At 44.5% G+C, this 24,871-nt stretch overlaps 1 protein-coding gene across 1 annotated transcript in view; it reads left to right on the top strand.

Moving 5' to 3' along the window:
- Nucleotides 1-24,871, top strand: part of LOC309384285 (uncharacterized protein) — a 38,499-nt gene that overhangs the window by 2,237 nt on the left and 11,391 nt on the right. The window contains exons 2-8 of the mRNA XM_081937599.1: nucleotides 10,224-10,361; nucleotides 12,784-12,909; nucleotides 13,779-13,937; nucleotides 16,186-16,410; nucleotides 17,735-17,903; nucleotides 19,074-19,170; nucleotides 19,557-19,649. Of these exons, the coding sequence (XP_081793725.1) occupies nucleotides 10,224-10,361; nucleotides 12,784-12,909; nucleotides 13,779-13,937; nucleotides 16,186-16,410; nucleotides 17,735-17,903; nucleotides 19,074-19,170; nucleotides 19,557-19,649 (1,007 nt within the window). The remainder of the gene's footprint in view (nucleotides 1-10,223; nucleotides 10,362-12,783; nucleotides 12,910-13,778; nucleotides 13,938-16,185; nucleotides 16,411-17,734; nucleotides 17,904-19,073; nucleotides 19,171-19,556; nucleotides 19,650-24,871) is intronic.

Genomic DNA, 24,871 nt, shown 5'->3' with positions numbered 1-24,871 from the left:
ATGCGCATGCTTGTTGGGGCCATGCTGCCAGAAACCTGGAAGACAAACAGGCAAGACCGCGTGTGCCGGGCAACATGGCTTTGTGTGCCACTTAGGGCATGCGTGCCATAGGTTCACCATCACCGCCCTATCCCATTGCAGACAAGTGACTGTCCAGTCTCTTCTTAAAAACCTTCAGTGTTGGGGCATTCACAACTTCTGGAGGCAAGTTGTTCCACTGGTTACTTGTCCTCACTTTTAGGAAGTTTCTCCTTAATTCCAGATTGCTTCTCTCCTTGATCAGTTTCCACCCATTGCTTCTTGTTCTACCCTCAGGTGCTTTGGAGAGTAGCCTGACTCCCTCTTCTTTGTGGCAACCCCTGAGATATTGGAAGACTGCTATCATGTCTCCCCTAGTCCTTCTTTTCCTTAAACTAGACATATCCAGTTCCTGCAACCGTTCTTCATATGTTTTAGCCTCCAGTCTCCTAATCCTCTTTGTTGCTCTTCTCTGCACTCTTTCTAGAGTCTCCACATCTTTTTTTACGATATGTAGGGACAGTAGGACAGGGACAATAGGCACATTGGTGCGCTTATGCACACCCCCTTACAGACCTCTTAGGAACCGGGTGAGGTCGACAGTAGACAGTCTAAGGTTAAAGTTGTGGGAGTTTGCGGAAGAAACCACTGAGCCAGGTAACACATTCCAGGCATTGACCCCTCTGTCGCTGAAGTGGTATTTTCTGCAATAGCTTGAGTCCCTCTTCTTTGGGGCAGCCCTTGAGATATTGGAAGACTGCTATCATGTCACTCCTGGTCCTTCATCTCATTAAACTAGACATACCCAATTCCTGCAATTCTTGGAATGAAGACCCATGGCTCTCCTTCTGCAACAGTGCCCCGCCATAAGTCAAGGAAAGCAACGAGGGACAGTTTCCCCTGCTGGCCGGTGACACCGAATGGAAGAGGAGATCAACACTGTTTTGCAAGTGTCCCTGTTGACCCTTTCCTATGGGGGTGTGGTTGACCAGTAGACTTGACAGGCTGCTAATAGAACAAAAAAAGTGCAACTAAGAAGATTAAAAGCCCGGAGACTAAAACATAGGGGAAAAACAACGGTTGCAGGATTTGGGTTGGTAGAAAAAAGAAGGATTAGGGGGGACATGAGAGCAGTCTTCCAGTATTTGATAATAATAATTAATAATTTATTAAATTTCTAGACCGCCCCCTCTCCCCGGAGGCACTCGGGGCGGTGTACAGGAATAAATTTAAAACATACAAACAAACATACACATAAGTAAAAATCACATTACACAACCCCTGTACAATTTATAAAAATTAAAAAAGAGACCTTAAAACCAATCTTAAAAATTTAAAAATAGAACTGAGGTGGGATAGGTGGAATTAGGCCAAGCCGGCTAGCTGGAATAGGTGGGTTTTAAGTTTCTGATGGAAGGAGCGGAGATTTGAGGGGCTGCCACAAAGAAGGAGGAGGCAACCCGTTTTCCAAAGCACCTGAGGGCAGAACCAGAAGCAACCGATAAAAAGTAACCAAGGAGAGAAGCAGCCTAGAATTTCCTGTCAGTTACAACCATTAATCAGTCGAACAACTTGCCTGCAGAAGTTGTGGGTGATCCAACATTAGAAGTTTTTCAGAAGAGACCAGACAGCCACTTTGTCTGAAATGGTATAGGACTGTGATGACGAATCTAGGGCCCAAAGTGGCACAAGGAGCCGTGTCGCCTGGCACGAGCGGCGTTGCTCGTTCCTCTTCTGGATTTCTGGCATGCATGCATGCGCGATGATCAGCTGGCCTTTGCGCATGCGGCAGTGCCAGAAACTGGAAACGCTGGTCTCCCATTTTCCCACGTCAGCATGCACGTCGGCCAGCTTATCGTTGCGCACACTTGCACGCCAGTAATTGGAAGACTAAAATTGCCCGGCCCGCATTTTCCGGCCTGCACAGGCTCCCTGGGCAGCTCCTCTTCCAGGCTGCAGGATAGATGATTCCCTTTTCGGCACTTGGTGCAGAAAAGGTTCACCACCACTGACTGAGCATGGGGTTGGACTAGAAGACCTCCAACGCTGTTCTTCACAAGGCTTAACGTCTCAAGGCTGGATTGTGACTGGGGCTTACCTGCAATTGACTGGGCTCGGCAGGCCCCTCTTTGTTCTCTCCCTTGATACAACACAATACAATAGCAGAGTTGGAAGGGACCTTGGAGGTCTTCTAGTCCAACCCCCTGCCTAGGCAGGAAACCCTATACCTTTTCAGACAAATGGCTATCCAACATCTTCTTAAAGACTTCCAGTGTTGGGGCATTCACAACTTCTGGAGGCAACTTCTGTTCCACTGATTAATTGTTCTAACTGTCAGGAAATTTCTCCTAAGTTCTAAGTTGCTTCTCTCCTTGATTAGTTTCCACCCATTGCTTCTTGTTCTACCCTCAGGTGCCTTGGAGAATAGTTTGACTCCCTCTTCTTTGTGGCAACCCCTGAGATATTGGAAGACTGCTATCATGTCTCCCCTAGTCCTTCTTTCTATTAAGCTAAACATACCCAGTTCCTGCAACCGTTCTTCATATGTTTTAGTCTCCAGTCCCCTAATCCTCTTTGTTGCTCTTCTCTGCACTCTTTCTAGAGTCTCCACATCTTTTCTACATCGTGGTGACCAAAACTGAATGCAAATATTCCAAGTGTGGCCTTACCAAGACCTTATAAAGTGGTATTAACCCTTCGCGTGATCTTGATTCTATCCCTCTGTTGATGCAGCCTAATGTTGTCGTCATCTTTCCTGTCCAGCTCCAACGAGGGCATCTGGTCCTTCCTCACAAACCGCTCAAAGGCCTCCTGGCAGGTCAGGCGTTTCTTCCCCGCATGGGCCTTCTTACACTGGGGCACCACGTAGAGCGTGGGGATGATGGGGCGTTGCTTGGACTCATCCTCTTGGGCGGGGCTTTCGGAAGAGAGGGCGCTGAGGTCGGGCATGGGGAGGTGGCTATCTTCAGCCTCCTGCTTGTCCTCGACGGGCCTTTCTCCTGCTGGAGGCCTGGGCTGCAGCTTCTCATCCTTTGGCTTCCTGACTGAGCATGGGGTTGGACTAGAAGTGTAAGGTTCTACATTTAGGCAAGCAAAACGAAATGCACAGGGACAGTATAGATGATACCTTGCTCAACATTAGTAACTGTGAGAGGGATCTTGGAGTCCTAGTGGACAACCATTTAAATAGGAGCCAGCCGTGTGCAGCAGCTGCAAAAAAAGCCAACATAGTTCTAGGCTGCATAAACAGAGGGATGGAATCAAGATCACGTGAAGTGTTGATGCCGCTTTATAAGGCCTTGGTAAGGCCACACTTGGAATATTTGCATTCAGTTTTGGTCACCACAATGTAGAAAAGATGTGGAGACTCTAGAAAGAGTGCAGAGAAGAGCAACAAAGAGGATTAAGGGACTGGAAACTAAAACATAGGAAGAACGGTTGCAGGAACTGGGTATGTCTAGTTTAATGAAAAGAAGGACTAGGGGAGACATGATTGCAGTGTTCCAATATCTCAGGGGTTGCCATAAAGAAGAGGGAGTCAAACTATTCTCCAAGGCACCTGAGGGTAGAACAAGAAGCAATGGGTAGAAACTAATCAAGGAGAGAAGCAACCTGGAATTAAGGAGAAATTTCCTGACAGTGAGAACAATTAATCAGTGGAACAGAAGTTGCCTCCAGACGTTGTGAATGCCCCAACACTGGAAGTCTTTAAGAAGATGTTGGATAGCCATTTGTCTGAAAAGGTATAGAGTTTCCTGCCTAGGCAGGGGGTTGGACTAGAAGACCTCCAAGGTCCTTTCCAACTCTGTTATTCTGTTCTCTTGTTCTGATTGATAAACTGGGCTTGATAAGCCTCTAATCTGATTCTGTCTCTTTCCATTAAAGCTCTTTGATCACAAGGAGGTCACAAAACCACAAACGGTCAGAAACTTCTGTTGGGGAAGAAAGAAGCAGATAAGGATGGAATGAGTGTTAACCATCGAGCGGTTATGACTGGGGTGGCAATGAAAGTGAATAGAAGCTCTATCTTCCTTGAGTCACTAAATGGGACCTTTGATGAAGAGTCTCTCGGTTGATTGCAAGTAGTCCTCGACTTAGGGCCGAAATGTCTGTCATTAAGCGAGACATCTGTTCAGTGAATTTTCCCCCATTGTATGACCTTTCGCGCCACAGTTGTTAAGTGAATCACTGCCATTGTTAAGTTAGTAGCGCGGTTGTGGCTGTCAGTGAATCGATTCAACTCAGAAGTGAACTGGAAGGGATCTTGGAGATCATCTAGTCCAACCCCTTGCTCAATCTGGCTTCCCCGTGGACTATGCTTGTCAGAAGGTCGCAAAAGGTGGTTGAATGATCACAGGGCACAGCATCCCTGATAAACCTGAGTTAGTTCCTATGGGTCATGGATTTTGATCATGTGACCATGGGATGCTGCAACAGTCGTAAGTGTGAAAAATGGTCATAATTCACTTTTCAGCGCTGTTGTAACTTTAAACAAACCGTTGTTAAGTCGAGGACTACCTGTATGTATAGTCACCATTTCAGCCGTGAAATGGGCCCTTTAAGGCAAGTACTCTCATATACACTATATTGCCAAAAGTATTTGCTCATAACTGAGTCTGATTATGTGGGTGGGTGAGCGAATACTTTTGGCAATATAGTTAGCTTATATAAGCAGCAGCAAAGCATTTGAAGCACATTTACAACTGTAGAAGGGAAAGACAAAGAGAGCTCAGTGTAAAATCAAACCAGATGTTCAGAGGATGGACTTCAGGGAGAACCATAAAGAAGAAAAATGTGGATTAGAGTCCAGAGAAGAGAAAGAGGATTAGGGGACTGGAGGCTACACATATAGAGAATGTAGTTTATATGTTTCAGCACTGTCAATAATTTACTAAGACTGTGTTATTATTATCATTATTCTCTTCTTTCCTAGTATCTATCTCTCCCCACTTATGACTATAACCATGTTGTTTGTATCTTTCAATTTAAAAAGGAGCCAGCCGTGTGCAGCAGCTGCCAAAAAAGCCAACACAGTTCTAGGCTGCACAAACAGAGGGATAGAATCAAGATCACGTGAAGGGTTAATACCACTTTATAATGCCTTGGTAAGGCCACACTTGGAATACTGCATTCAGTTTTGGTCACCATGATGTAGAAAAGATGTGGAGACCCTAGAAAGAGTGTAGAGAAGAGCAACAAAGAGGATGAGGGTACTGGAGACTAAAACATATGAAGAACGGTTGCAGGAACTGGGTATGTCTAGTTTAATAGAAAGAAGGACTAGGGGAGACATGATAGCAGTCTTCCAATATCTCAGGGGTTGCCACAAAGAAGAGGGAGTCAAACTATTCTCCAAGGCACCTGAGGGCAGGACAAGAAGCAATGGGTGAAAACTAATCAAAGAGAGAAGCAACTTAGAACTGAGGAGAGACTTCCTGACAGCTAGAACAATTAATCAGTGGAACAACTTGCCTCCAGAAGTTGTGAATGCCCCAACACTGGAAGTCTTTAAGAAGATGTTGGATAGCCATTTGTCTGAAACGGTATACGGTTTCCTGCCTAGGCAGGGGGTTGGACTAGAAGACCTCCAAGGTCCCTTCCAACTCTACTATTGTATTGTATTATTGTATTGTATTATATTGTCTTATTTGTTTCCTAGTATGATTTGATAGCTTATTAGTAACCTTGACTATCACCAAGTGCTGCATCTTTTTATTCTTGATGAATGTATTTTATTTTTCTTTATGTACACTGAGAGTATTTGCACCAAAGACAAATTCCTTGTGTGTCCAATCACACTTGGCCAATAAAGAATTCTATTCTATTCCATTCTATAGCAACCAGCCTCTTTCTCCATGTGCAAAAGTGCTTTACTACCACACTTGGACAGGCCACTGATATTTAGAAGCTATTTTTTACAAGCTATTTACAAACTATGAACATGTTGCTTGTATTTTTATGATTTATATTGTTTTGTTTGTTTCTTGTATTATTTGATTGCTTATTAGTAACCTATGACTATCACTAAGGGTTGTATCTTATGATTCTTGATGAATGTATTTTCTTTCTTTTTTTCCTTTTATGTACACTGAGAGCTTCTGCATCAAAGACAAATTCCTTGTGTGTCCAATCACACTTGGCCAATAAAAGAATTCCAATTCTAGAAGAGCAACAAAGATGATTAGGAGACTGGAGACTGAAACATATAAAGAACGGTTGCTGAATTTGGTTATGCCTAGTTTAATGAAAATAAGGTCTAGGGGGGGACATGAGAACTGTATTCTAGTATTTTAGGGGCTGCCGCAAAGAGGAAGAAGTTCAATTTATTTTCCAAAGCACCTGAAAGCAGGACAAGAAGCAATGGGTGAAAACTAATCAAGGAGAGAAGCAACCTAGTATTTCCTAACAGAACAATTAACCAGTGGAACAGCTTGCCTCCAAAAGTTGTGAATGCCCCAATACTAGAAGTCTTTCAGAAGAGTTTGGACAACCCCTCTTTCTTATTTCTCTAGCTGCCCATCTCAGCAAACGACTCTACGTGCTTCACAATTCAAAACATATTGCAATTCAAATTCTGAAAATATTTGAAACATGAAAAATAGAGTAAAAAGCATTTAAAAAAGTAAAACAAAAAACCAATCAGTAACGTTGCAGTGCAGAACTTATTCTCCAATGACAGCTATTAAATCGGAGGATTTCCTTCTATACTTTCACAAGGATTGATTTTTAGATTCACTTTAGGGGGAGGTATCTTAATGGTAGAAGCAATTGAACAACATTTCATTTTTACAAAAATTGGCAATGGTGATGGAGTTTTTCCTCCTTGCACTTCCCACCAGATGCTCAGCTTCTCAATTTCCTTCACCAAGCAATGGGACAAGGTAGGTTATTAACGAAGCTCCATCCAGTTCTAACACCCTGTGATGTACTTGTTTATTTTCTGGGTGATTTTTAATTATCAGGCTCCACCAAGATTCACGTGCAATTTACCATCCGTAGAGAATAAGGGACATCACCCTGCCAACAAAAGTGCATCTAATCGAGGCTCTGGTTTTCCCAGTTGCAATGGATGGCTGTGAAAGTTGGACCATAACAAGGGCTGAGCGCCAAAGAATGGAGGCCTTTGGACTCTGGTGCTGGAGAAGACTCCTGCATTGAGTCCCTTGGACTGCAAGGCCATCCAACAGGTCAGTCCTAGAGGAGATCAACCCTGGCTGCTCTTTAGAAGACCAGATCCTGAAGGTGAAACTCAAATCCTTTGGCCACCTAATGAGAAGGAAGGACTCCCTGGAGAAGAGCCCCATGCTGGGAACGATGGAGGGCAAAAGAAGAAGGGGACGGCAGAGAAGGAGGTGGCTGGATGGAGTCAATGAAGCAGTCAGTGTGAGCTTAAATGGACTCCAGGGGATGGTAGAGGACAGGAAGGTCTGGAGGAAGGTTGTCCATGGGGTGGCGATGGGTCAGACATGACTTCGCAACTAACAACAAGAGAATAAGGGAGGTGCCCTTGATATAAATGGTCAAGAACAAAGACAATCATCATTTGCGACAATAAAGATGGACCCACAATTGACATATTGTTCCCCAACAGTTAATAACAACTGCAGCTGATTTTGAATCTCCTGCTTGGGGGGTGGGAGCGGGGGGTGGGAGCAGCAAGTGTTTCTCGGAAGGACCAAAATAAACCAAGAATCTAGATAGAAATCAAACATGGAATTTATCTCTTTAGGACATTAAAACTGTTGCAACCACAGAAAACCAGTGAAGTTTCCAGGGATAGAAGATACGAATCAGATCAGCCGTCTGAAAAGCGGGATGTTGGGGGGGGGGGGGGTTTGCAACTGTTTGGCTGTTGTCACTTTGCCCATCATAAGAGACCCCCCCAAAAGAGAGATTTGAAAGAGCATTATCTTATGGAAGCAAAAAAAAGCCATCACCCCCCAAAGATATCTAGATATATGGTGGGCATTCCTTTGCAGTTAAAGGCAGTGGGGAGTGGCGATTTTATGCAGCCGGCCTTTATATAAAAGGAGGTTGCTGTAGTTTGGTTGAACAACTGTCACTTCTCCTTCCGTAGGACGCTTGATTGAGGTGAGGTCTCCGCTATTTATTCATTTATTCATTTTGTCAAGCATGTAAAAGATAACAGATATAACTATAGACATGATTATGAATACAGGAAATGGATACGAATAGAATACAATAGCAGAGTTGGAAGGGACCTTGGAGGTCTTCTAGTCCAACCCCCTGCCTAGGCAGGAAACCTTACACCACTTCAGACAAATGGCTATCCAACATCTTCTTAAAAACTTCCAGTGTTGGGGCATTCACAAGTTCTGGAGGCAAGTTTGTTCCACTGGTTAATTGTTTTAATTGTCAGGAAATTCCTCCTTAGTTCTAGGTTGCTTCTCTTCTTGATTAGTTTCCATCCGTTGCTTCTTGTCCTGCCCGTAGGTGCTTTGGAGAATAGTTTGACTTGCTCTTCTTTGGGGCAGCCCCTGAGATATTGGAAGACTGCTATCATGTCTCCCCTGGTCCTTCTTTCTGTTAAACTAAACATACCCAGTTCCTGCAACCGTTCTTCATAGGTTTTAGCCTCCAGTCCCCTAATCATCTTGGTTTCTCTTCTCTGCACTCTTTCTAGAGTCCTCACGTCTTTTCTACATCTTTTTTACGATAAGAGGGACAGTAGGACAGGGACGGTAGGCACGTTGGTGCGCTTATGCATGCCCCCTTACAGACCTCTTAGGAATGGCGTGAGGTCAATACCAGACAATCTAAGGTTAAATTGTGGGGGTTTGCGGAAGAAACCAGAGTCAGGTAACACATTCCAGGCATTGACCGCTTTGTTGCTGAAGTCGTATTTTCTGCAATCGAGTTTGGAGTGGTTTAACTTGAGTTTGTATCCATTGTTTGCTAGTGTCTTGTGGCAGTTGAAGCTGAAGTATGCATTGACAGATAGGACATTGTAGCAGATAATCTTGTGTACTACGCTTAGGTTAGACCGAAGGCGGCGTAGTTCTAAGTTGTCTAAGGCCAACATTTCAAGCCTGGTGGCATAAGGGATTCTGTTGTGAGCAGAGGAGTGGAGGACTCTTCTTGTGAAATATCTCTGGACTCGCTCAATTGTATTCATGTCCGATATACAGTGTGTATTCCAGGCAGATGAGCTGTATTCGAGGAATGGTCTGGCAAAGGTTTTGTATGCCCTAGTTTGCAGTACAATGTTACCGAAGAAGAAGCTTCACAAGATTTGGTTAACAACTCTTAATGCCTTTTTGGCAATGCTGTTACAGTGAGCTCTGGCACTTGGATCATTTGAGATGAGTACTCCAAGATCCTTGACACAGTGTGGGTCATCCATGAGGTCGTATCCACCCAGCTTGTGTTCTGACCCCCCTCTCTCCAAGCCTGTGAACAAGCCAGAACACAGGCTTGGCTGTTTGCCACTGTTTAATTGCCAAGATAACAAACCCTTTGGCTGAGGGCCCAGATAACTCACTTATAAGAAAAACAACCCAGATATTCAAACACGGCTCTAAGACATAGATTTTCTTCACTGCTAATTTCGAACAGTTGTTTCCTGCAAATGTCCCCTCCCAACGCCTCACCTATAATCTCTCTTGGGAGGGGCCAATCCACAACCACCTGTGCTTAATCATCTTCTGTGAGTCTGCCTATGGAATTGCTGCTTCCGTTTCTCAGCCCTTCTCAATCTAGCAACAGGGTCAAACTGCCTTTTATCCTCCCCACTGCTCCATGCCTCAGGCGCCTCCTGGTGGCCAACCAGCCCCTCTGGTCCCTGCTCTGAATCTGAACCCTGAACAGGGTCCTCCACATCGTCCAGGACAGACTCAAATGGTCCCTCGCTATCCGAGTCCATCAGCAGCTCAACTGGATCCTGCTGGGCCACAACAGCTTGTATTTGGTGCTCTGTTTTTTTTTTCCTTGCTAAAGTCCACTCTGTGTGGTTCTTACAAAGCCACATTTTATTTCCCCAGCTGCCATTAGATTAGACTCTCCAAATATTTCCGAGGTACTTATTTGGTCCATGTATTTCTTTATTGGCAGCAATTGATATATAATTGTTTTATCATTCAATATCAGAGATGGGGAAGCGGGAACCGATCAGTTCTTGCTGGCTTGCAAGTCTTAATAGTTCATGCCCCATTAATGCTGTTCTCTGATTCTCTTCCTTCTCCTAGAGAAAGACAATGTTGTCCGTCTCGGTGGTGGCCCTGGCCTGGTTGGTCTCCTTGCTCACCTTGTCCACAGCATTGGATCCGACCCTGGAGGGGACATGGAGAGACTGGAAGGCCACTCACAGTAGAGAATACGCCCTGGTGAGTTTGCTCCACTAGAAGTCAAATCAATCAATCAATCGGAATAGAGCTACAATAATACAATACAATACAATAGTAGAGTTGGAAGGGACCTTGGAGGTCTTCTAGTCCAACTCCCTGCCTAGGAAGGAAACCCTATACTGTTTCAGACAAATGGCTATCCAACATCTTCTTAAAGACTTCCAGTGTTGGGGCATTCACAACTTCTGGAGGCAACTTCTGTTCCACTGATTAATTGTTCTAACTGTCAGGAAATTTCCCCTCAGTTCTAAGTTGCTTCTCTCCTTCATTAGTTTCCACCCATTGCTTCTTGTTCTACCCTCAGGTGCCTTGGAGAATAGTTTGACTCCCTCTTCTTTGTGGCAACCCCTGAGATATTGGAAGACTGCTATCATGTCTCCCCTAGTCCTTCTTTCTCTTAAGCTAGACATACCCAGTTCCTGTAACTGTTCTTCATATGTTTTAGTCTCCAGTCCCCTAATCCTCTTTCTTGCTCTTCTCTGCACTCTTTCTAGAGTCTCCACATCTTTTCTACATCGTGGCGACCAGAACTGAATGCAAATATTCCAAGTGTGGCCTTACCAAGGCCTTATAAAGTGGTATTAACCCTTCACGTGATCTTGATTCTATCCCTCTGTTGATGCAGCCTAGAACTGTATTGGCTTTTTTGGCAGTTGCTGCACACGGCTGGCTCATATTTAAGTGGTTGTCCACTAGGACTCCAAGATCCCTCTCACAGTTACTACTACTGAGCAAGGTACCACCTATACTGTACCTGTGCATTCCATTTTTGTTGCCTAAATGTAGAACCTTACTCTTTTTCACCATTGAATTTCATTTTATTAGATAGTGCCCAATGTTCAAGTTAGTTCAAGTTAGCTGGAAGGGAACTTGGGGGTCTTCTAGCCCAACCCCCTGCTCAAGCAAGAGACCCTACATTTCAGACAGGTGACTGTCCATTCTTTTCTTTAAAAAACCTCCAGTGATGAAGCAGCTACAATTTCTGAAGGCAGGCTGTTCTACTGATTGATTGTTCTCACTGTCAGGAAATGTCTCCTTAGTTCCAGGTTGCTTCTCTCCTTGATTAATTTCCATCGGTTGCTTCTTGTCTTGCCTTCCAATGGTTTGGAAAATAAATTGATCCCCTCTTCTTTGTGGCAGCCACTCAAGTACTGGAAGGCTGCTATCATGTCACCCCTGGTCCTTTTATCCCCTCTAGTCTTAATACCAAAGATGAAGTTCTTATATTTTAATTCCATAATTCTGTCACATTTGGAGCTGAGCTGCCTGTCACCACTGATGTTTTCTGAGGCTTCTGTAGGCTCTACCCCACAGCAACAAGAATCCTGGTTTCAGATTAACAGATTTAACAGGGTTGGAAGGGACCTTAGGTCATCTAGTCCAACCTTCTGCCCAACCAGGAGACCCTACACCAGGGGTGTCCAAACTTGGGAACTTTAAGACTTGTGGACTTCAACTCCCAGAATTCCCCAGCCAGCTCTGCTGGCTGGGGAATTCTGAGAGTTGAAGTCCACAAGTCTTAAAGTTCCCAAGTTTGGACATCTCTGCCCTATACCATTTCTCACAAATGGCAGTCCGGTCTCTTCTTGAAAGTCTCAAGTGATGAAGCTCCCACCACTTGTGAAGGCAACTTCTGTTCTGTTGGTTGATTGCTCTCACTGTCAGAAAAGGTCTCCTTCTTTCTAGGCTGAATCTCTCCTTGGGTCAGTTTCCATCTGTTATTCCTTGTCTGGCCTTCTGGTGCTTTGGAAAATAGCTTGACCCCCTCCTCTCTGTGGCAGCCCATAAATAGCAATAGACTTATATACCGCTTTACAGTGCTTTACAGCCCTCGGTTTACAGAGTCAGCCTCTTGCCTCCAACAATCTGAGTCTTCTAGAAACATCTAGCTCAAGCAAGAAACCCTATACCATTTCTGACATGTGGCTGTTCAGTCTCTTCTTGAAAGCCTCCAGGCTCTCACAACTTCTGAAGGCAACATCTGTTCCATTGGTTGATTGCTCTGTCAAAAAATTCCTCCTTATTTCTAGGTTGAATCTCTGTCCTTGATCAGTTTCCTTCTATTATTTCTTATCCTGCCTCTGTGTGCCTTGGAAAATAGCTTGATCCCCTCCTCTCTGTGGCAGCCCCTCAAATATTGGAAGACTGCTATCCCGTCTCCTTTTCTCCTTGCAATGTTTATAAAGTTACTTTCTGCTATCTGTCTTCAGACGAGCCTTGTGAGAGGCAATGTCCTGTGTATGAATTGGAAATGGAAAGAATGTTTGGTCCATTCCCGGGGGATGTAATTTTAGTTTGGGAAACCTTTTATGGAAAAAAAAGAACGTGAGTTCTAGAACTTCCGGGAGACACTGGTTTAGGCAGATGGGACTAAGGGATCTTCTTGGTCTTGGCTTCCCAGGAGGAGGAGGAATCCTTTCGGAGAGCCGTGTGGGAGGAGAATTTGCGCATGATCCAAGACCATAACAGCCAGGCTGACCGGGGAAAACACACCTACAAGCTCGGGATGAATCACTTTGGTGATTTGGTAAGTCTGGATCAAGGCTAGTTTATTTACAAGACACAAATATACTGCTTTGTTCAATTTCTATAGCTGCCCATCTCAATGACTCTGGGCAGTTTTCAATCCATTAATTAATTTACATCTTGCCTTCCTTGTTTTTTTTTTTTTAATGAATAATTCAAAGTAGTGAACGTATCCAAGATACCTCCGCCTCCCATTTTCCCAACAACAACCCTGTGAGGTGGTTTGGGCTGAAAGAGGGACTGGCTCAAAGTCACCCAGCTGGTTTTCATGCCTAAAGCAGGGTTAGAACTCCCAGTCTCCTGATGGTTGGCCCAAAGTCACCCAGTTGGCTTTCATGCCTAAGACGGGACTAGAATTCACTGTCTCCTGGTGGTTGGCCCAAAGTCACCCAGCTGGCTTTCATGCCTAAGACGGGACTAGAATTCACTATCTCCTGGTGGTTGGCCCAAAGTCACCCAGCTGGCTTTCATGCCTAAGACGGGACTAGAACTCGCCGTCTCTTGGTACAGTAATTGGCACAAAGTAATCCAGCCAGATTTTGTGACTAAGGTGGGACTATAACTCATTGTCTCCTAGTGATCTAGCCCAAAGTCATCAAGCTGACTTTCACACCTAAAGCAGGACTAGAACTCACAATTTTCTTGCTTCTAGCCTGGTGCCTTAAACACTAGACCAGGGGTGTCCAAACTTGGGAACTTTAAGACTTGTGGACTTCAACTCCCAGAATTCCCCAGCCAGCCATGCTGGCTGGGGAATTCTGGGAATTGAAGTCCACAAGTCTTAAAGTTCCCAAGTTTGGACACCCCTGCACTAGACCAAAACAGCTCCACTAACTGATGTTTGGATTTCATGCTCTTTGCAACCCTCAGACTCACGAAGAGATTAACAAGAAGCTGAACTGCTTGCTTCCTAACTTGGATCCTTCAACTCAAAAGAATGTCGTCACGTTCAAATCCTCGAAAAACCTGCGGATCCCTCCTGGGATAGACTGGCGAGCCAAAGGCTTCGTGACGGAGGTCAAAGATCAGGTGGGTGCCAAATAGCCTGGGTGGGTGGGTGGGTTCTGACAAGCCAGGAATCGAGGTCTGATGCAGAGATGTTTTTTAAGGGAATGGGAGGAGTTATGATTTGCCTATTCAGACCCAAGTCAGAATTTGATGGCTTCATGAAAACTTGAAACTAAATGATTTCCTCTGTTAATTGCATATCTGAAGCGTCAGTCTTGTTGGGACTCATATGTCAGCAGAGAACACCTCTAGCATTGATAATGTTACCTAGTTGGGTAATGAAACGCCTGCAAGAAAATACCCAAGCTCAGAAAGTACCAAGTTCTCCTCAGTCTTCCTCCTCCTCCTTGTAATCTGCTCCTCCATTCCACAAACCCCACTCCCTTCTAGCACTGATAATGTTATCTAGTTGGGTAATGAAACGCCTGCAAGAAAATACCCAAATTCAGAAAGTACCAAGGACCCCACAGCCCTCTTCCTCCTCCTCCTCCTCTTCCTCCTTCCTCCCTGTAATCTGCTCCTCCACTCCACAAACCCCCCTCCCTTCTAGCCAGGGGTGGGTTCTGGCAGTGACTATTGCCAGTTCATTCATAGCTATGTGCATACTTGATGTATGCTGTGTGTGCATAGGCAGTGCAATAGAAAACAGTGGTGGGTTTCAAAAAATTTTGGAACCTACTCTGTGGGTGTGGTCTGCTTTGTGGGAGTGGCTTGAAGGCCATGTGACTGGGTGGGAGTGGCTTGCCAGCCATGTGACTGGGTGGGAGTGGCTTGCCAGCCATGTGACTGGGTGGGAGTGGCTTGCCAACCATGTGACTGGGTGGGAGTGGCTTGCTGGCCATGTGACTGGGTGGGAGTGGCTTGCCAGCCATGTGACCGGATGGGAGTGGCTTGCTGGCCATGTGACCGAGTGGGAGTGGGATGTTAGAAAATCCCAAATGAAATTAGAAAGGCTGGGTCCCAAAACGAGCTGGCTTAACTGGGATAGGGGGAATAGGGGGTAGCGCTTCACCAAGGACCCTCCTCTCCTTTCCCCTCCTGAGATCGCTACCTTTCCCCAAAAAAGCAGAGGGCATCAGTATTTAGAGGGAGTGTCTCCCAATTTCCCCCCTTTGTGCGTCACTCTTTCTCTCTCTCTCTCTTCCTCCCCCCGTTTCTCTCCCCCCTTTCCTTCCTTTCTCTTTTCCTCTGCACAGTTCCCCCCAGTTTTTCACGATGAGCCATTGGGGGAGGGCAGAGGGAGAGAGAGAGAGAGATGGATTGAAGGGTGCAAAGAGATGGGGGCGTCCCATTTTGAGAAGCCTCCCTTCGCAAAAGATCGCTGAGAGGAGGAAAGGGAGGATTCCCCACCCCACTCAGCACTGTTTTGGATGGATAGGCCTACGGTTTGGTTTAGCAATGGAGCGGCTTCTGGATGGGCGGGGGGGCGAGCGAGCGAGTGAGTGACAGGGGCGGGGCAGGAATACACTTCCGGGTTCATTGACCAACCGGCTCGCTCGAACCGGTGCGGACCGGCAGAAACCCACCACTGAATAGAAAACCTTTTGCGCATGCGCGGAAGCTAAAAACAAGATGGCATGGCTGCCCGGAGAACTGGTTTGGGGGAGTGGCAGGCAACCCAGCCCGCCAAACCACTACTGGTTCAGCCGAACCTATCCAAACCAGTAGGAACCCACCACTACTTCTAGCACTGATCATGTTACTTAGTTGGGTAATGAGACATCTGCAAAAACCCACCAAACTCTGAGAGCGCCAATAACCTCACAGTCCTCCTCATCCCCCTCTCCCAATCCCACTCTGGGTCTAGCACTGATGATGTTGCCTAGTCGGGTTATGAAAGGTCTGCAAGAGCTCAGAGAGCACCAAGGAGCCCGTATATCAATGCGAATATTGCAAATACCATATTTTTCTTGATTGAAACTCATAGCGGGGGTGAAATTTAGCAGGTTTAGCAGGTTGGAGAACCAGCAGCGGAAATTTTGAGTAGTTTGGAGAACCGGCAAATACCACCTCTGGCTGGCCTCGCCCCCATCTATTCTCTGCCTCCCGAGTCCCAGCTGATCGGAAGGAAAGGGGGATTTTGCAGTAACCTTCCCCTGCCACACACATCAAGTCATGCCCACAGAACTGGTAGTAAAAAAAAATTGAATTTCACCACTGACTCCTATCATGTCCAGCTGCCTACTACCAAAACCTGAGAACAAGCAGCTTGTGAAAGGAACATAAATCGGGTTGCTCCGTGGCTCACTGCAGCTTTGTTTTCACACAGGGTGACTGTGGCTCCTGCTGGGCCTTCAGTGCCACCGGAGCTCTGGAAGGCATGTATTTCAAGAAGACGGGGAAGCTGGTCTCGCTGAGCGAGCAAAACCTTATCGACTGTTCTAACGAAATGGGAAATTTTGGGTGCCAGGGGGGACTTATGCCCCAAGCTTTTGCAACGGTTCACTCACAAGGAGGGATCAATTCAGAGGAAAGCTACCCTTACGATGGAATGGTAATTCTTTCTTTTTGATTTTTTTAAAACACAAATAATACAAACAATACATAATGCAACTGAATTTAAAAAAGACAAAAGGGGGAAAAAACACATGTTGCAGTGCACCTCACAACCCCTGGAGACCTTTTTTTAATCTCCCTTATATTTATTAGTTATACAATATATTCCAATTCTGCTCTTATCCCCTCCAAAACAACATAAATTCTTGAGTTAGGTTTATTCCTTTTGCCTTCCACCAACAATGATTTTATAAAATCCCCCCAATATTTCATTATAATTATTTACTTTAATCATCCACGGGGGGGTCGTACGCCCATGCGCGAAGGGCAGAGGGAGCGTGGGTGTGTGTGTGTCATCAGCTTCTGCCATCCTAGCCGTTCGAGAGCACGTAAAAAATACAAGTAGAAAAATAGGAACCACCTTTGGTGGGAAGGGAACAGCTTTCCATGCGCCTCGGGCGTTGAGTCATGCCGGCCACATGACCACGGAGACGTCTTCGGACAGCGCTGGCTCTTCAGCTTTGAAACGGAGATGAGCAGCGCCCCCTAGAGATGGGAACGACTAGCACACATGTGCAAGGGAAAGCTTTACCTTTTTATGAGAAGTAAGAGAGTCCTTCTAGAATCCATCAAGTGATGATTAGGAGGTCTTCCATTCATACAGGAGGTCATGATTTCTGCATTCTGCTGGAGCATAGCAGAAATTCTTTGGTCTGTGGAGATACTTAAGACACCCAAGTCATGGTTGTCTCAAAGGCTTTTTTTTCCCAAGAGGCAGCTGGGCTTCGTTTTTTCTTTGAAGGCGTTTCACTTCTCATCCATTCTTGGATGAGAAGTGAAACATCTTCAAAGGAAAAAAAAAAAACAGAAAATCCTGTTGCCTCTTGAAAAGGGGACAGAACTTCCATTTCTTCCCCTCTGCTCAAGCACAATATATTTGGATAGGAAACTTGCAGGAACTGGCTATATCTAGCATAATGAAGAGAAGGCCCAGGGGTGATACAAAGAAGAGGGAGTCAAGCTATTCTCCAAAGCACCCGAGGTGTGAACAAGAAGCAATGGATGGAAACGAAGCAAGGAGAGAAGCAACTCAGAATTACGGCGAGGGAGGGCGAAAACGGCCTCCACCGGCCCTCTGGAAGGCCGAACATCAGCTGTCTGAGGGCTCCTGTGCAAATAGGGTGTCATAAGATCGCCATCACGGAGATAGGATCTCCTGCTTGAGCAGGGGGTTGGACTAGAAGTCCTCCAGGATCCCTTCCGAGTCTGTTACTCTTTATTCCCTTTGGGATTAACTGTGGTCACTCTTTATTTTTCTGCAGGATGATTATAATTGTCGGTATGAAGCTGAGAATTCTGTCACGGAGTGTTCCGATATGGGACTCATCCTGTCAGGAGACGAAAAGGGCCTCCTGGAGGCCGTGGCCACGATTGGACCCATTTCTGTCGCAGTGGATGCTCGGAGCTCTGAGTTTCACTTTTACAAGTCGGGTAAGGTTCCTGCGGAAGAGGATTGGGGGGGGCGGGCGCTTGCATTTGAACTTTGAATGTTCCTTTGATCGACGGATACTCAACACCACGGATGAGCTATCTTCAACTTATTTTATTTAGTTAGTTAGTTAATTAATTCGTCAAGCATGTATGAGATAACAGATACAAGTATAAACATGACTTGGAATATATGAAATGGATACGAATAAGTGGAGACAGTAGGACAGGGATGGTAGGCACTTTGGTGTGCTTATGCATGCCCCTTACCGACCTCTTAGGAATGAGGGGAGGTGGACAATGGATAGTCTAAACGTAAAGTTTTGGAGGTTTGAGGATGGAACAACAGAGTCAGGTACTCCATTCCGGGCGTTGACCACTCTGTTGCTGAAGTCGTATTTTCTGCAACCGAGTTTGGAGCCTCTTCAGGGGTGCCTGTTTTACACCAGAGTAAATTCTAAGATGAGGTGAGATTCCCGGCTGTCCTTTTGGAAATCCAGACGATCTCGCAAAGAAACATGGCGCTTTCGCTTAACCAAATGTTCCAATATTGAGCTGCGGTGGTGCAGTGGTTAGACTCCAGTACTGCAGGTTACTTGTGCTGACTGCCTGAAATTTGGCCAGTTCAAATCTCACCAGGCTCAAGGCTGACTCAGACTTCCATCCTTCCGAGGTGGGTAAAATGAGGACCCAGATTGTTGGGGGAGAGATGCTGACTCTGTAAACAGCTTAGAGAAGGCTGTAAAGTGGTATACAAGTCTAAGTGCTAATGCTATTTGAGGGGCTGCCACAAGGAGGAGGGGGTCAAGCTATTTTCCAAAGTGCCTGAAGGCCAGACAAGGAATAATGGTTGGAAACTGACCAAGGAGAGAGATTCAACCTGGAAATAAGGAGACATTTTCTGACGGTGAGAACAATCAACCAACGGAACAGACGTTGCCTTCGGAAGTTGTGGGAGCTTCATCCTTGGAGGCTTTCAAGAAGAGACTGGACTGCAATTTGTCAGAAATGGTGAAGGGTCACCTGCTTGGGTGAGGAGTTGGACTAGATGGCCTACATCTAGAGGACTCCGATTGGGGGCAAGATGCTGACTCTGTAAAACCTCTTAGAGATCTACAACGTCCCTCCCAAATCTGCCAATCTGTTAAATGTTTTATCACCCTCTTTCTCTAGGGATCTTTAAAAATCCTTGGCTTGGAGATCCGCACTTGACTCATGCTATGCTGGTGGTCGGTTATAACAGCACCAAGTACTGGATTGTGAAGAATAGGTGAGTGGTAAGGGAAATGGACTCTTGCAGGAGAGGTCACTAGACGGGACCTTCTACTATTGCAGATTGTCTCAACCTTGGCCACTTGGAGATGCATGGACTACAACTCCCAGAATTCCCCAGTCAGCATGATTCCCTATGCCAGCAGTGCCCAGCAATTTTAGCTCCATGGACTGACAGCAGCAGGGGGTGGGGTGGGGTGAATGGTTTCACATGTGCAATCTAGTTCCCCCACATGTGCAAATGAACTTTTTACATGCTCACCCACCACTTGCGCCACCCAATTTCCAAGGGGCCACGGATCGGTTCCAGTCTACAGCCCGGGGCTAGGGGACTCCTGCCCTACACGGTTTTGAAATAAATGTCTTGCATGCTTCTGTTCACAGTTGGTCTCGCTTTTGGGGGGACAATGGGTACATGCTCTTGGAACAAGGATCGAATGAATGCGGAATTGCTGACTTCGCTTGCTATCCAATTCCGTAACCAGCCAAGGGGAAAGTTTGAGAAGCAGGATGAGAAGGCCATCAAAAATAATCTGCAGTTTCTGAAGCTTCTGCAGAACAGAAAAAAATATATATACGCTAAAATCAATAAATGCTTTGACGCAACGCTGCCTATATCTAATCTGACATCTGACTCTTTTATGATGTGTCTGCGTTTGAATAGACATCACAATATTACCAATGCTGGCACACCTTCTCATGGAAGATATGCTTTGTATAATGGTTTCATACAAATCCAGTTTCAGGTAACTTTTAACAAGCCAGTTGTTAAGAGTCTTCTGATTCTCATTTGTCATTGACAAGAGCTACCTGTAGCTTACAAGTAACAACCTCTATCTCCAGATACCGTTTTCATCCTGTGTGATGGCATATGGGTCATTGTGGCTCATCTCACACAGGATATGATTTGTGGAGCCCTTGATGCTTAGTTATCTTCTTGTGGATATTTCACTACTCAACTAGGTAACATTATCACTGATTTGGATATGATTTCTAACATCTCAACTCATATGAGCCTATTGATGCATGGAACACATTAGCCATAATCCATTATGAACAACAGAAACTAGGTTCAGCAAAGATGCTATCCATCTTTTGTCAAAGTGCAATATGTAGGAAGCAAACCAGGTTTTTCTTATCCAACTTCCAAGGAAGTCTCTGTCTCTCTCTGTCTCTGTCTCTCTCTTTCTGTCTTTCTCTGTCTCTCTCTCTTTCTCTGTCTCTTTGTGTGTGTGTGTATGTGTGTGTGTGTGTGTGTGTGTGTAAGAATGTTTGCTTTTAATACAATACAATAGCAGAGTTGGAAGGGACCTTGGAGGTCTTCTAGTCCAACCCCCTGCCTAGGCAGGAAACCCTATACCGTTTCAGACAAATAGCTATCCAACATCTTCTTAAAGACTTCCAGTGTTGGGGCATTCAGAACTTCTGGAGGCAAGCTGTTCCACTGATTAATTGTTCTCACTGTCAGGAAATTTCTCCTCAGTTCTAAGTTGCTTCTCTCCTTGATTAATTTCCACCCATTGCTTCTTGTTCTACCCTCAGGTGCTTTGGAGAATAGTTTGACTCCCTCTTCTTTGTGGCAACCTCTGAGATATTGGAATAATGCTATCATGTCTCCCCTAGTCCTTCTTTCTCTTAAGCTAAACATACCCAGTTCCTGCAACCGTTCTTCATATGTTTTAGTCTCCAGTCCCCTAATCATCTTTGTTGCTCTTCTCTGCACTCTTTCTAGAGTCTCCACATCTTTTTTACATCGTGGCGACCAGAACTGAATGCAAATATTCCAAGTGTGGCCTTACCAAGGCATTATAAAGTGGTATTAACACTTCACGTGATCTTGATTCTATCCCTCTGTTGATGCAGCCTAGAACTGTGTTGGCTTTTTTGGCAGCTGCTGCACACTGCTGGCTCATATTTAAATGGTTGTCCACTAGGACTCCAAGATCCCTTTCACAGTTACTACTACTGAGTAAGGTATCACCTATATTGTACCTGTGCATTCCGTTTTTGTTGCCTAAATGTAGAACCTTACTCTTTTCACCATTGAATTTCATTTTATTAGATAGTGCCCAATGTTCAAGTTTGTCAAGATCCTTCTGTATCTTAAGCCTATCTTCTGGAGTGTTGGCTATTCCTGCCAGCTTGGTATCATCTGCAAATTTGATGAGTTCCCCATTTATTCCCTCATCCAAATCATTGATGAAGATGTTGAAGAGTACTGGGCCTAAAACAGAGCCTTGGGGTACTCCACTGCATACTTCCCTCCATGTAGATGCAGTTCCATTGAGAACTACACGTTGAGTGCGGTTGGTCAGCCAGTTACCAATCCATCTGGTGGTGATGCTGTCTAACCCACATTCTTCTACTTTATCTAGTAGTAGGTTATGGTCTACCTTATCAAAAGCCTTACTGAAGTCCAAGTAAACTATATCAACGGCATTCCTCTGGTCCACTAATTTTGTCACATTATCAAAGAATGCAATAAGATTAGTCTGGCATGATCTGTTTTTGACAAATCCATGTTGGCTTTTGGCTATTACTTTGTTTGCTTCTAGGTGTTCGCAAATTCGTTGCTTGATTATTTTTTCCAGAATCTTTCCTGGTATTGAGGTTAGGCTGATAGGTCTGTAGTTTCCTGGATCTAATTTTTTCCCTTTTTTGAAATGGGAACCACATCAGCTCTTTTCCAGTCCTCTGGTAGTTCCCCGGTGTTCCAGGATCTCTGAAAGATATAATTCAGTGGTTCTGAGATCTCGTCTGCTAGTTCCTTCAGAACTCTGGGGTGTAATCCATCCGGTCCTGGTGATTTGAACTCATCTAGGGTAGACAGGTGCTCACTTACCATTTTCTTCCCTATTTCAATTTGTGTTCCTAATTTTGTGGTGCTGCTTTTGATAGGTTGGACTGTTTTATCCCTTTGTGTAAAGACAGATGCAAAACATGAGTTAAATACTTCTGCTTTCTCCCTGTTGCTTGTCACCTTCTTGCCACTTTCTCCTAGCAATGGACCAATTGTTTCCTTAACTTTTTTCTTGTTTTTAACATGTTGGAAGAAGCTTTTTTTGTTAATTTTTACTTTTGTGGCAAGCCTTTCTTCATTGTGAGCCTTAGCTTTCCTCACTTCATCTTTACAGGCTCGGGCTATTTGCTGATATTCTGCCTTAGTTATGTCCCCCTCCTTCCACTTTTTATACTTACTTTTTTTGTCTTTCAGTTTGTCAGATAGTTGTTTATGCAGCCATGCTGGTTTCTTTTGGGAGCTGTTGTTTTTCTTCTTCATTGGTATTGTGTTAGACTGGGCTTTTCTAATCTCATTTTTCAAAATTTCCCAAGCTTCTTGAGTTGTTTTCCCCTCGAGGATTCTCATCCATGGAATTTTTCCCAAGCTCTCTCTAAGTTTATTGAAATTAGCTTTCTTAAAGTCCAAGACTCTAGTTTGACTTTGTTCTACTACTTGTGTTTGGATAATGTTGAATTCCAATATTGCATGGTCACTTGCCCCCAGGGTTCCTATGGCTTCAACACCTTCTATCATTTCCTCTCTGTTAGTGAGAATTAAGTCCAGTATGGCTGATCCCCTTGTTTCCTTCTCTACTTTTTGGAAAACAAAGTTGTCTGCTAGGTTTGTTAGGAACCTGTTGGATCTTCCACTTGGTGCAGAGTTTGTTTCCCAGTTGATGTCAGGGTAGTTAAAATCTCCCATTACTATTGTGGTGTGCTTCCTACATACCTTAGTTAGCTGACTAGCAAAAAGTTCATCTTTTTCCTCTGCTTGGTTGGGTGGCCTGTAGTATAGACCTATGGCAATGTCATTTCCCCCACAACCTTTAATATTGACCCAAATGCATTCAAGATAGTTCTCATTATTGTTGTGCTCTATTTCTGTAGAGACGTAGTTATTTCTTATATATAGTGCAACTCCACCTCCTCTTTTATTTGGTCTATTTCTTTTAAATAATTTAAATCCTTCTAGCTGTATGTTCCATTTGTCAGTTTCATCCCACCAAGTTTCTGTAATGGCAATAATATCATATCTGCCCTCTTTTACTTGAATTTCTAATTCTCCCTGTTTATTCCTCATACTCTGTGCATTGGTATATAGACATTTGAGTCCATTTTGATTGACCTTGTGTTTACTGTCTACATAACCTGTATTATGCCTGACTGCCTGATTATATTTGTAGATATATTCTATGAACTAAAACCAGTGCCCAATAAATCCTATGATCACGGCATTCTGTGTCCTACAAGCCAATTCACAGAGCTCCCAATTCAGCTTCTTACCGCTCTGGGGATTAACCAAATATGGTTAGTTGTCCTGTTATGTCTTAGCCTTGATTCCCACCTTTTTAGCAGAGTGGCAGAGAGGGCTAATTTCTTTCTTTTTTTTTTATTGAAGAATTTAATGGTTAATGGAGAGTAACTGACCCAAAGTCACTCAGTTAGCTTTTATGACTGGAAATTATCATCTCTATATGTAAGCCAGCAACTTCACCACTACCACAAACTGGCTCTCTTTTATGGTTCAGGAGATAGCATTTTTTTTTAAATTTTGTCTTTATTCAGAACAACAGGCATTGCCTGTCTCATGGAGCCCACAACTCTTCTAAAAGACTTGTGGACTTCAGCTCCCAGAATTCCTCAACTAGCCATGCTGGCTGGGGAATTCTGGGTATTGAAGTCCACAAGTCTTAAAGTTGCCAAACTTGTAAACCCCTGTCCCAGGGCAAGAGTGGGCAGAGGTCATTGGAGCCTGAATCTGATCCCCCTTCTTTGTGGCAGCCCCTCAAATACTGAAATGCTGCTACCATGTCGTCCCAAATTCTTCTTTTCTTTAGACTAGCCAGAGCCAAATCCTGCAGCCGTTCTTCATATGTTTTAGTCTCCAGGCCTTTGATCATCTTAGTTGTTCTTCTCTGAACTGTTTCCATCTTTTTTGTAGTATGGTGACAAAAATTGGTTGCGGTATTCCACGTGTGGTCTTACTAGGGTTTTATAAACTAACACTTTGCGTCATCTTGATTCTATGGCTTGGACTGTATTCGCTTTTTTTTTTGCTGTTACTGCACACTGCTGTCTCATATTCAAGTGATCATCCACTGGGACGCCAAGGTCCCTCTCTCTGTTACTGTTTTGAGCCAGGTCTCGCCTAATCTGTACTTACACAGTACTTTTGATTTTTCCCGCCTAAATGTAAAACTTTGCTTTTCTCCATATTAAAATTCATTTTGTTGGATAGGACCCATTGTTCAAGTTTGTCAAGATCTTTTTGGATCCTGAGCTGGTCTTCAGAGGTGTTGGCTATTCCTACCAATTTAAGTGTCATCTGCAAATTTGATGAGTTCCCCTTCTTTTTCCTCATCCAAGTCATTTATGAAATATTAAAGTGTACCGGGCCTAAGACAGAGCTTAAGTTGTTCTCTTGTTGCTTAATTTTTATTTCTAGTTTGTCTTTTACAGTACCGCTGAAAAAGAAAAATAACAAATTCAAGAATATTTGATTATTTTTCACACCTAACAACCTTTGTAGCATCTCCATGCTCATGTGATCAAAATTCAGAAGCTTGGCAACTGGTTCATATTAATTACCTTTGCTGTGTCCCAGGGTCATGTGATCACCTTTTACAACCTTCCGGCAAGCAAAGTCAGCAAGGGAGCCAGATTCACTTTACAACATGTTACTAACTTATCAACGGCAG

The sequence above is a fragment of the Natrix helvetica genome, assembly GCF_964273705.1.
Source record: "Natrix helvetica genome assembly, chromosome: 1".
Lineage (NCBI taxonomy): Eukaryota > Metazoa > Chordata > Lepidosauria > Squamata > Natricidae > Natrix > Natrix helvetica.
Note: the sequence above shows the minus strand (reverse complement) of the source record. Positions and strands in the feature narration are given on the sequence as shown.